The sequence below is a fragment of the Phaethon aethereus genome (genome assembly GCF_964289735.1).
Source record: "Phaethon aethereus genome assembly, chromosome: 4".
Taxonomy (NCBI): domain Eukaryota; kingdom Metazoa; phylum Chordata; class Aves; order Phaethontiformes; family Phaethontidae; genus Phaethon; species Phaethon aethereus.
In genome coordinates this window covers 64,769,016-64,781,405 of record NC_138578.1, presented here as the reverse complement: position 1 = coordinate 64,781,405, position 12,390 = coordinate 64,769,016, and the positions used below count along the sequence as shown (strand labels likewise).

Sequence of the window (12,390 nt, the reverse complement as noted above, 5' to 3'; positions counted from 1 at the left end):
TAAAGTTTCCATGATTGTTTTTATCCAAACAGTTTATTGAAACATTAAAGATGGTGTTTATGTACTCAGACATACCTGCTGGAGAAAATAAATGTCATAGTCTAAAACGCACGGGTCTTAGGCTCAGCTGTCTTGTTTGTAGACCGTGATGGGGGTTTGTCTCGCCCGCTGCCGCAGCTCTACCTCACAGACACTTCCTCCCTCCCACCGCTGGGGGGCGCCCCAGCGCCGGCTGCCCCGACCTTACCTTACTTTGCTGGGCGCGTTGCGAGGGCTGCCGGGAAGGAGGCGGTAATATGGCGTCTAGTGGCACGAGTGACTTGGAGGGCTTGTGCGGCGGGGGAGCGGGCGGGCTGGCCCTGATCGGCGCGGCGCCCAGCGCTCCCAGCTGCCCGCACGGTGAGTCGGAGGGGATGGGGGTGCGGGCCTCCGCTGAGAGGAGGAGCGGCGTCCGCCGGGGGCTCCGGAAGGCCTGGCTGAGGTGGTTGCAGTTCCCGGGGGATGGGGAGTTTGACACCTCCCCAAGCGTCTCTGTTGCTCGTCTGCAGCTGCTTTCTCGGCTTCCCGGCGAGGGGTTGTGTTTTACAGCAGCCTTTGTTAATGCTTTATTCTGTAAGACTGACGTTGCAGTAGAGGCATTAAAACAGGTCTGTTGGTGTCCTGTGTGTCATCGTATAATCGTGTTTGTCCTTTAGGTCCTGCTCTTCTGTTTGTAAAGAACAGCCAAGGAAAAGAAGAGGGAAGAAGATTTTATGCTTGTTCAGCTTGTAGGGATAGAAAAGATTGTAACTTTTTCCAGTGGGAAGATGAGAAGGTAAGAGAGCACTGCTTAAGGCGATGGTAAATATTGGGGATTTTTTTCCTCTGTTTAACAGAAAATTGAAAAAAGAAAGTATATTTTGTTCTGGAAATCTGTGGCAATTACAGTTTTGTAAACTTTGTCTAATAGTTTGTATTTAGTGGAGCATTTATTTCTCTCAGGAGAACACGTTTCAAGTATAATTGTTAAGGAAGGCTGTATACATTTTGAGCAAAGCTGCTATTTGTTACCGTATTGCCAAAACACTTAGGTATTCAAGTTACGAAGTTGGCCAATACTATGCAATGTTGGACAAAGTAGGATAGTTCTCATCCCAAGATGTCCTCATCTTCCGTGATCAAGACAGAGCAAATCTGGTGGATATAGGCAAACAATGGGATATACAAAATAGTGAGATGGTGGGGATCAGCACGATGCTCAGTAGTCTTGAAGTATCTGCAGCAATTTCTCTTTGCCTAAAGAAGTTGGGTAAGATAGTTATAGGGTAACAAAATTGGGATAGATAAGTATTCACAGAGAATTTACCACGGTTTTTGTCTGCTACATTTTGTGTTACTTTTTCTGTTTCCTAAATGAGTATCTTGTGTTGTGGTCATTGTTCTTAGAAGGTTGGCAGGCTAGATTTTAATTGGATTTGTAAGCATTTCATTGCTGTGTTGGTAACTACTGAAAAGTTGTATAAAGAGAAAATGAGGTGGTTAATCTCTCGCCTGTGTAGATTTAAATGGTATTCCTAGTGAAATTTCATTTTGAATGTCACTTGTATCATGGTGTCTTTTGTTCTATTGAATTTTACTGTCTCCCCTTTTAAACAAATCAGTTCCATAAGTCTGAACTGGATGTCTTGAACTGTGAAACCATTAAGTATGTTTTGTGGGAACAAAGTAGAATACACAGAGAAGAGCTGTCATGCTTTTAAAACAAACACACACAAAGACTTGGGCAACTTTCCTACTGTCATCAGTTGTGCAGGGCCAAGTCATAGTTCTTCACAGGGAATGCAACTGCTGGCATGCATTAATGGAAAGTATACGCCTTTCTATCTTCATCATAATCATATTTTGAGTTTTTTCCTGAGTATTACATGCAGTAGAAGAATGAAATGCTTCTATTTATTTTTTGCGCAGTTCAAATTAAGTGAAAGACTCCTGTTGTTATGCAGCATGCCTCTGTGCTGCAGTCAGGCATATTCTTCTGAAACAACAATCCAAAGAATGTGATCATTTTTCTATGCATAAACTGAAGCATGAGACCTTTGATGCACCCTTTTTTGTTTAATATTGAGATTTAGTCTACAATACAGAGTGTTATTTGTTCATTTTGTAACTTGTTATATACATAAATTTTACAGGTGTCAGAAGCTAGGCTTGCAGCACGTGAAGAATATAATAGAAATCATCAGCCTTCTTTTACACACAGACAGAACATGGAAAGGTATTGTTATGTATATTTTCTTCAGTAAAAATCAAGCAATACAAGTTTAAATACTCTGAATGTAGAGATAATATTTCAGGATTCTTTAAAATATGAAAACATGCCAGAGGGATTTGGAAAAATAAGAACTGGTTGACTGCAATGGAAAAATAGCATGAAACATCTAATTAGAGCATGGTATTTTCAACCCAGGAACTGTATATTTTTGTTGGTGGTGGTTTTTTGTATGTATAGTTCTTCTTACGTTAGGGCTCATAAAGTGCTAACAACAGGTCATTAGCAGTTTGGATTAAAAAAATTACTCCTGACTTTAGCGTGCAAAAGTAACAGGCATAACATTATGAAAAAAAGCAAAGGTCATACAGCAACAAATAATCTCTGAGTTTTGTTTATAAACATATGGGCTACTTGCTGGTAGTTGATACAGAGTCTTCACTCTGTAATCCAGTTATTTTATGGGGACTCTCAATATATTTGGCCAGCATATTATATGCTTGCTTTCAGGGGAGGCTTTTTCAAAGTGTCCTTTGTATATTTTTACCATAAACATTGCTTCATTCACATATGGATAACGGAGTTTTGCAAGAGCAGCTTAAACTATGTCGCCTGTTTGAATGCCTGAACTTTATAGAGGCTTTTTCAAAGCTTGTTCCCTATTGTCTTTTGTTTTTAAAGGTATAAGAATTTTGTTCTGTTACCGTTACCAAAGAGGAGGTTTTGCCAAGAATGCCAGCAACTGCTATTGCCGGCTGAATGGGAAAAACACTTGGATCACCAGTTCCTGTGTGGTATCTCCACTGCCCAGTTAAAAAGTCCCAGTCAACTTCTGTATCCACTGGAGAATAAAAAAACAAATGCACAGTATTTATTTGCAGACAGAAGTTGCCAGTTCCTGCTGGATCTTATTACTGATTTAGGATTCAGACGAGTGCTCTCTGTTGGAACACCCAGGTAAGGCAGCGAGAATTGTTACACTTTCAGATAATATTTCTGTCTCGGAACTGCACAGCTTACTAATATTTCAGTAGTGAAGGTTTCTCCCATAATAAGAGGTTCACTATAGTTTAATTGGCTGGTACTATCCAAGCATCTAGTGGAGTCTTGCTTCGACCTTATAAGATGCAGGAGAAGACTGCAAATAAGACACACATACTTTAAAGGTCCTGCTTTGTTTCTTACAGAAGTGACAATGAGTTTCTTTACTTATATTTGGGGTTTTTTTTTGTTAGTGGAGCCTATGGGATCACCACAGACTTTTCATCTTTTAAAATTAACATTTTTTTTCTACTTTGAATATTAGCCAAATGGAATCATCCAAATTCAGATTACTTCATTTTCTCTATCTGTTTGGTTTTAGGTTTAGTAAAGTACCAGGCATTATTGTCTTGCAAGATAATTTCTGAAGCCAATGGTTATGTGTTAAATTTCTTTGCTCCAATTATACTTCAGGCTTCATGAAATGATCCAGTCAAAAGCATCACAAGAAGAAGATTTCAGGGTTAGAAGCCTCCTGCTAGATATTGATTTTAGGTACGTTTTGATAAATGTTTTTCTCTCTGAAGAGTACAAAGATTTCTGTTCTTTGCTTACAAAGATTTGTGTTCATACTGCTTTACAAGATAAATTGGTGGTTGTTTTCCCTTTTCTGTCTTTGCCCCTCTGTTCCTGCACACATACACAAATGACACCCAGTTTATGAGAAAAGTAATTATACTTAATCATTCCCAGCATTGGTATGTGTTGTCAGTAATCAGAACCCAAAGCTGTTGTTTTTCTTAAGGCCTTGTTTTCACTCCAAATGCCCCTTAAGGCAGGCAAGAAGTTGTTTCTATTTTTCTACTACTATTAAAACTTATTTTACAGGTATTCACAGTTTTACACAGAGGATGAATTCTGCCACTACAACATGTTTAATCATTATTTTTTTGGTGGAGAGGTAAGGCCAAATATTTCTTGAGTACTTTGTAAAGAAGTACATGTTGTTGATGCAGAATTTTGTAGGAAAGTCGTGGCTAGTCTAGCAGAAAACAACTATCATAAGCTAAAAATGGTCAACAGTACTGGAAATCAAAGAGTAACAGTGCCTCTTCGGTAATTCTCTCCCACTTAATTCAAAGATAAAATTGCCTATTAAATTGATGCTAACTAATGTTACTTACACACCTTAACTGCTGCTTTATTAAAATGATAATTTTGTGTGAGTTGTTGCCTTGTATACCTATTCATTAGCCCTGTGTTGCTACAACAGAATTAATTGTTTTATTCCCAGTCTTTACAAGCCCAATGGATGCCACAGGACTTGTTCACTGGTACTTGAGGTGGGAGGGAAGAGGAGGTTTTTCTGCTTTATTCCAGGCAAGCAAGGTCAAAAGGTTAACCTTGTTGTCATAAAATGAGGTTTAATTAGTGTCATGGTTAAAAAAAATGCAGAATTTCTTGTTCTTTTTAAATGTCACATTAAGTACTTAATTTTGAGTTTATTAGGAAACCAGCAGCTGTAGTAGGACATTTATTGTAGCTCTGTACAGAGAATCACAGTGTAATTTAATTCCAAACATTTATCTTGATAGGATACTCACTCACCCTTCACTCTTCTTCTGCCGTTATTAGTAAGCCACCACTGATTTGCATAAACATGTTTATTGCAATACCGTTCACACTATGTACATCATTTTCAGACCTTTTCCATTGTAAAGCCTAATTTTAAATGGGATCTTGAAAATGAAAAGAATTGTCTAGAATGAAATGGGAGGCTGATCTGAAAGGCGCACCTTTGAATTTTTGTAATCCATTACTGTATTCAAGTTTTGTAGTTTTCAATTAAAACGAAAGACTCTTCATCTGCATTATAAACACTGTAGTGTTCTTTTCAAGGTGTGAAAAAGTGACACCTGTAATGACACTGTATTGCAGTGTATTCAAGGATTGTATTGCATCACTTACGCATATTGGTGTTAAAAAGCTGGTTTTGGAATGCAATAGAATCTACGTAATAGATGAGAGAACACTGCAAGGTGGCAGTGAATACATAGCTTTTTACATTTCCTTTAATAAGAGAGTCCAGGTTGGATTGCTAAATTTTGAAGACATTGTATTTTTATAACCAGCATGGATTGAGTTTTCGGTGGACCGAATTTTTTCCCGTTAATTCGATAATGCTTTATGGAATAAAACTAAACTTAAAAGGCATGAATAAAATGTATTCAGAGCCTGAACTTTGCTTTTTTGCTATGAATAACATCTTTTTTCCAAGTTAAATTTAGTACCCTTAGGAAGAAGACTATCTTAGGAAGCTTGAACTGCATCTGCCCTTGATACATTATCTCTAACTGAACAGGGCACTCCTTTTCAATGCTTCAAATCTAGTTGTGTTTTTTTTTTTTAATGCTACACAAGAGGAAATTCACCTATTCAGGAGGGAATAACTTCCATCTTCAAAGTTGAAACGTCTAAAATAAAAATAATCATTTTATTGCCAAAGACAATATTTTTACAGTTCTTGAATCTGTATTTCTGGAAATTAACCTCTCTTTCTTACAGGCTGCATGTGAAACTTGTAGGAGATTCTTGTATCAAGACAATGGTGAAAGAGTCATTATGGTAACTGATCCCCCATTTGGAGGTTTAGTGGAAGCACTGGCTTCTAGTTTTAAAAAACTGATGGCGATGTGGAAGGAGACAGAAAAAGAAGGTGTGTATTATAACCAGATAGGTGAGTTGAGCTGTAACATCACTGTAAGAAGAAGTGCCTATTTAAAAGTTTGTGGTTCTTGCTACTCAGGTGAATGTGAAAACATTCATGTTATAATTTCTAAAGATGGACTACCATATATCTAATTTACTGATACTTTTAGTTTAATAATACCCAGTTCTGTCTCTTGTAAAAAATTTGTAAAAATTTTTACAAATCTGCATTGCAATTAAAATGGACTTTAAAGATAGAGAAGGACTAGTACCACTTCTTACCAACCTACACAGGTGTCAAGAGTTATTAGTTAAGTGGAGCTTAGAGCTCCACATATATAAAATACGCCAAAACTTTGTCACCTAAAGGAACTAGTTCTTACACCCAGCATGACATACATACACATGTTTATATATTTAGAACGTTTACTGTAGATTTTTCCTGCTTCATGTACCTTGTTTTTCTTTAATGTACATTTAAGTCTTTTCATTACTAGGTCATAACAACCAAGAGATGCCCATGTTCTGGATATTTCCATACTTCTTTGAGTCTCGTATTATTGAATTTTTCCCAAGCTTCAATATGATGGATTATCAGGTATGACTGAACCTGGTGAATCTGCAATATTTCAGTTGTGTGCAATCTGAACAGAATATGAATGAAAGCAGACACGACGGTAGCACTTGTCTATAGATGGGCTGCCACCTTGAACTTTAATTTTGACTGCATTGGAGGCACTGCAAACCCTGTGGCGCTCATCGTATGACCCTCAGAGTCTGTATTTGTATTAGTCGTACTTTTGATAACTTTGTCACACTCTTGCAGTTTATTACGTACCTTTAACTCATTTGTTATCTGTCCATTAACTCATTGTTCCTGCTGGGTTTTCAGTGTGACAAAATTTGCACTAATTCCAACAGGTTCATGTTGCAGAGGTGAGAGGTAACTTGAAGAGTGTTTCATTTTCCCCCAGATGTTGAAATGTCAGTACCTTGATGGGTAATGCCCAGCCCTGGTCAAAAAAAAAAAAAAATTACGGTCTTTAATCTCCAAAACCACTGGGACCAGAGTAGAATTACATCAATGGAAGTTCTTGGAATCATGTAATAAATGAAGTTGTCAGTGATAAAGCAATAATCTGGTATCAGCTTCTCCAATCTTGTATCCATTCGGTAACTTGTTCAAGAATGCGTACATCCGTGACTTTTGAGAGACCAATCATGGGCATTCATGATGTTAAAGTTTTATTTTTTCATATAACCACTCTGCATGATGTTTGACATGGGTGTTCCAGACAACATATTTGTATCTTGTAGAACGGCAATATGGGTTGGAAACTCATGCTAGGCTAGATTTTGCATTGCTGCTAGTATTGAGATGAGAATTTTTGAGACAAGTGTCTGAAGGCAGTGCCAGAAAAAGCAGTGGTGATTGGATTTGTAACACAGGTCAACTCTTGTATGGCCAGATAGACCACACAGTATAGTTCTTTTTTTTTTTTTAATGAGTTGCTTTTTTGTAGAACAAACTGCAGTGTTACCTCAGATCCCATGCAAAAGAGCAAAAAGGGATAAGTAAAATAGGATTATTGTAGTGTTGGGAACTTAGTTTCCTGAGTCTAGCTTGATATTATGGTAGCAAAAATTTAAAAAGAAATGAGACAAAATATTTTCTGTAGAATTTGTAAAAATCTAATTTGGGGCTAGAGTCTTTTATATAAAAAAGAAAATTTCATAAGGCACATGTAAAGATAATTATGTAAATAGTTCTGTCTGTGCTTAGCATTCAGTCTAAGACTTTTTCTGTGGTTTTATTTTTCTAGGTAGACTATGATAATCATGCACTTTATAAACATGGCAAGACAGGTCGTAGACAGTCCCCTGTCCGTATCTTCACGAACCTCACCCCAAGTATGATTGTACTTCCCGTAGAAGAGGGTTATAGGTAAGATGCGTTAAAGCTCAAGTGACTGAAAGAGTGTGCTGCTTCTTAATTAGGGCATAAAGTCTCTGAAGGACTTTGGGATGGTGCTGTTCAGTACTGTCATGCCTAATGTTTGGATGCCAGGCTCAACAGCACATTTCTCTGTCTCATTCTAAGGTTGCATGTTTTATAAACAATGTGTAGAAGAGCTGGCCACCTAAAAAGACATTTAGATTTTCCAGTGTGGAATGATGAGATTCCTCAGCCGGTCCATAGGAAATGTTGTATACACCTACAAGAGACAGATATTTACAGCTATCCCTGATAATGGGCTTGGTTGAGACAGTAGTTAATAAAATGCTTGCTAAGAGAAGCATCAAGGACGAAGGAATGGATTTGGTTTTGATTTACTGCTGATAGTGTTCCTAATTTGAATTCAAGCACTTGAATTTTACTATTTGGGTGTACTGTGTCTAAATGATTATAAGGCTCTGGGCCTAAATGGTGTTTTTATGCATCAAAAACATCTTTAATTTAGGAAAGTGTTTTTTGCAATCCTTATGTTTATTGTTGAGCTTGTATAAAATTCATTTATATTGCTTCTTGAGCAAATAGTGGACCGATGCATGTATAATTTTTTTTTCCTCCAGGTTTTGCACTATATGCCAGCGCTATGTTAGTTCTGGTAACCAGCACTGTGAGATATGCAATTCATGTACATCAAAAGTAAGTATTTTGACTTCTTTCTGGATAGAAGTTTTAGCAGTAGTCACATAATAACTTTCCTAATTTTTGCTCTGTAGAAACCTATTCTGATACTGATTTCCTTGGGAAACCCGTTTTGGAGACTTATTAACTTTACAGGACATAATTCATAACCCACTGGGAATTAATTTCTGTTTCCCTGATTCCTTTGTGTTGGAAAGAGGAGAGGAAAAGTTTGCTGCTCGCCACTTACACCATACCGTGTTCATCAGTGGTCTCTTGACACATTCCTTCTCATGTTTCAGAAGCTGTAGAACTTGCCAGCTTCAAAATACAGCCATTTTGCTGCAGTTGTCACAGATTCTCAGGACTGTTTTTAAGTTGCAGTCCTTCCTACAGGGGACCTATTTCTGTAAATAATGGGGACCGCACATCAGTAGTTCATTTTTAAGGCAGAGTCAGTGCTTTTTTAAAACAAACAAACAATGCATTTATTCATCTTTTGTAGGATGGTAGACGATGGAAACATTGTGTTCTTTGCAAAAAGTGTGTAAAACCCTGTGAGTACAGAAAAATACTTTTCTAAATAAAAGTACGCTTACTGTTTAAGCTATAGTCCAAAGAAACTGAGATCAAGAGAAAATAATCTGTGAAAGACATAAAATGTAATCATTCAGAAGACATAGAGTAAAGGAAAAATCTCAATGTGACACGACTTACCATTGGATAACTTAGTTATATTTGCAGTGTGTGGAAATTTGGTAAATTTTTGTCAAGGCATACTATATTTGTTATGGGAAAACTTAAATATTTTGATTTGTCATATAAGTTTTCCTGATTTTGTAAACTTTTCATTAGACTTTTATGAACACATAGGCAATTACTAAAATGTTTGTGAGGGCATGATCAAGTTATGTTTCATACACAAATGTAGTTGTATTTATAGCTGTGTTAAAATAGCTGAAGCAATCATTCTTGTTACCAATACAGAAATTGAAATTTGCAAGTCCATTTTAACACCTGGACTATTTTTCATGGTAAGAGTTCACACAGGGTAATAGTTCTAATGGCAGAGTAATTCAGTTATATTGAAATAGTTACACAGTATATCTAATGAAGTAGTACCTGGCTGCCTTATGAAATGTGATAAGGGACCAGAAACTGACTACATCCATCTCTGTAAACCTAAAACAAAATTAAAAACCTGGTAATATAGCCTCTATTTAAAGCTTAGTTTCAGAATGATCATTCTAAACCTTTTCAAGAGTATAAATCATGTTACTTACTTTGCAGCTTGGTTTCACTGCAACAGTTGCAACTGCTGCGCTCTTCTGAACCACACCTGTGAGAAGACTGATGCTGGCTGCTTTGTTTGTGGGAAGGCAGGTCACAAACGCAGTACCTGTCCCAGTCTCTCCCGTGCCAGAACAGCTTGCCAGTAAGTATGGTGTTGCATTAATATGAGAAAAGGTAGCGTTCAGATGAGATTAGATCTAATTTCATGGAAATGATTTAGAAAGAGATGATTTTTGGCTTTGGGTGCTGATGTCAGCTTTCACTATTGCCCATTTGCTGTATTACTGGGGAGTATATACTGAAGTAGGATATGATAAAAAACAGGCAGGTCACTTACTTGGGCTCCCAATTCCTTAACTGTGGCTTTTCTTTCAAAACCTATTTATATGGAGTGCAAATGTGGTGAATGGTGCATGGGATGGCTCTGCCAAGAAGATTCAAAATTAAAGTAATGCAACACTTTTATTCTCTTAAGATTCCTCATGAAAGGGCAGAACAAAGAGTCACTACGCTGTTTTTACTGTTTCCGGCCTCTCTTGCTTTGTTGTGGCATCTTTTTCTTTTTTCTTTCTGGTATTTCAGGTGCTGTCTGTAGTATAGTCTGAGTCTCCACCATGTAAGATCTGTATTAATGAGGGTCACATTAAGTACTCTTGTTGTGCTTCTGTAACATACACAAGCACGTACTTGTGTGTATCAAAAGACAAAAAAAAAATGTGTGTGATGGTCTTCATATGGAACTAACTGGGAAAGGGATTTGCTAAGAGATGATCCAGCAGCTGGCTCAGTCTTTCCAGTTCGGGATAGTTGGCCCACACTTGTGTAACTTGCTCTCCAGAGTACACGGGTTGGTTTGTGATGCTTTGACTGGAGTGGCTGTAGCGGTGGAAATGCAACTCTCTCCTCCCAAAAGATGTACTTGTGTTGTATAGTGAGATTCAGATAGGTAACCTCATGGATTGGCATCAAGAGATTCACCAGATGCCTGCTGGGTGGTAGAGGACTACAGGTGGATTGCTTCATGTCCTGCTGGGACATTAATCTGAGTTTTGGTTCTGCAGTATTATTGCTGAAAGGTAGCAGTATTTCGCCTTACGTTTCTCTTTTAAAAATTCCCTCCCTTAATGTTTTTGATTTTTTTTTGCTTAAAAGTAAAAAGGATACTAAAAGAAATTCGTGAAACCTCATCTGTTTCTTCTGTCAAGTATGTACTGGAATGGTTTAGTCCTTTCAGGCTATGAGTTACTTCTTTTGCTGATTTATTGCAGAAGATAACTTAGGTTTCTTTTTCTAATAAAAACATCTGTATGTTTTATTTGTTAAAATTATTCAATGTTTGCATTATGAAATACGTTCTTTGTCAGAGACAGAAAACAATCCACTTGCTAGTTACATTTAGGTCCTGTATTATTTGCAGGAGTCTTTGTAATGTTGTTGAACTTTATGTACTTTCTTCTAAGTCTTTCTATTATATAGTCATGCATTATATATTGAGCACAGAAGTCTGTATGTGCTTCCTTGCACTTGCTGAGCGGCATTTCTTAAATTCTCTACATCCATTTAAAGGTAAGTGTTGAATACATAAATGAAAAATAATTAATGGCAATAAAGTGGACAAACAGTTTTAGGAAGATTAAATGTCATAATGTTTTAAGATGGAATGTTCCTTGTACTTTTTGTGACAGTACTTCAGAGATTCTATACTTACTTGGACAGTTTATTTAAAATACCAGCAAATGTAGGAGTATGTTCTCCATTTTATTCTAATCTGTATATTCCTTTTTTGCTTTACAGAGCTGACAGAAAGGAAAGGCAGAAAACTCTAAAGAGGGTAAAGATGGGCATCTGTAAAAGATCAGCTATGAAGCATGCCATATTCTCCAGGAAGAAAGTAAAGAATAAGGAAAAAAAAAAGACCCATGACTTTGCTTGTTGATTCATAGTTGGTTTTTTTTATGGCCAGCCTTTGATTCCATTTTCTAAAAATGTTAACATTAACATCCAAAATAAAACCTGATTGAATTAAAAGTGACAATTCTTTTATTATGCATCATTACTGGCACAAAAAAAGCTAACTAAACCGCACACAACGTAATTGTATAATGTAACCATTTTTTGTGTTTAGGATTAGCTGTTTGTCTGATTCAGTGGGAGTCTGAAGTTAAGGGAGAAGTACTGCTGAGAGGTGAGGTACTGGTGGGTGCTGTGGTTTTGTTGTAGGTATTGGGGGACTTGGGGCAAGGGGGGAACTGAGTTTAGGTGATGGGAAGGCACAAATTCTTAGGAATCCAAGCTCTGTTAGTTCTGGTTGCAGTATGGGTTTGGTGTGGTGTTTTGTTTTATTTTCCAAATGGGAAAAAAGCCTAAGAAGAAAAAAAATAGAGGTGCTTCAGAGGCTTAGCGTGTGGCAGAAAGTGACTTTGTAAGTATGTTTAAATTTACTTATATATATTGTATTTATAAACTTGTGTTTATTTTTAAACTACTTTTGTGAGTTAATCATTAGTTTTTTGGCTTGGCACTGCTG

At 37.1% G+C, this 12,390-nt stretch overlaps 1 protein-coding gene across 1 annotated transcript; it reads left to right on the top strand.

The window, feature by feature from the left end:
* Positions 1-296: 296 nt before the first annotated feature.
* Positions 297-11,799, top strand: ZCCHC4 (zinc finger CCHC-type containing 4; the record flags this gene model as incomplete). Its single annotated transcript, XM_081998915.1, has 13 exons — positions 297-399; positions 696-814; positions 2,172-2,254; positions 2,930-3,205; positions 3,704-3,784; positions 4,118-4,190; positions 5,795-5,945; positions 6,436-6,536; positions 7,762-7,883; positions 8,513-8,588; positions 9,076-9,127; positions 9,861-10,005; positions 11,658-11,799. 13 exons carry the CDS (start codon positions 297-299, stop codon positions 11,797-11,799), a joined length of 1,524 nt encoding a protein of 507 aa, XP_081855041.1.
* Positions 11,800-12,390: the final 591 nt, after the last annotated feature.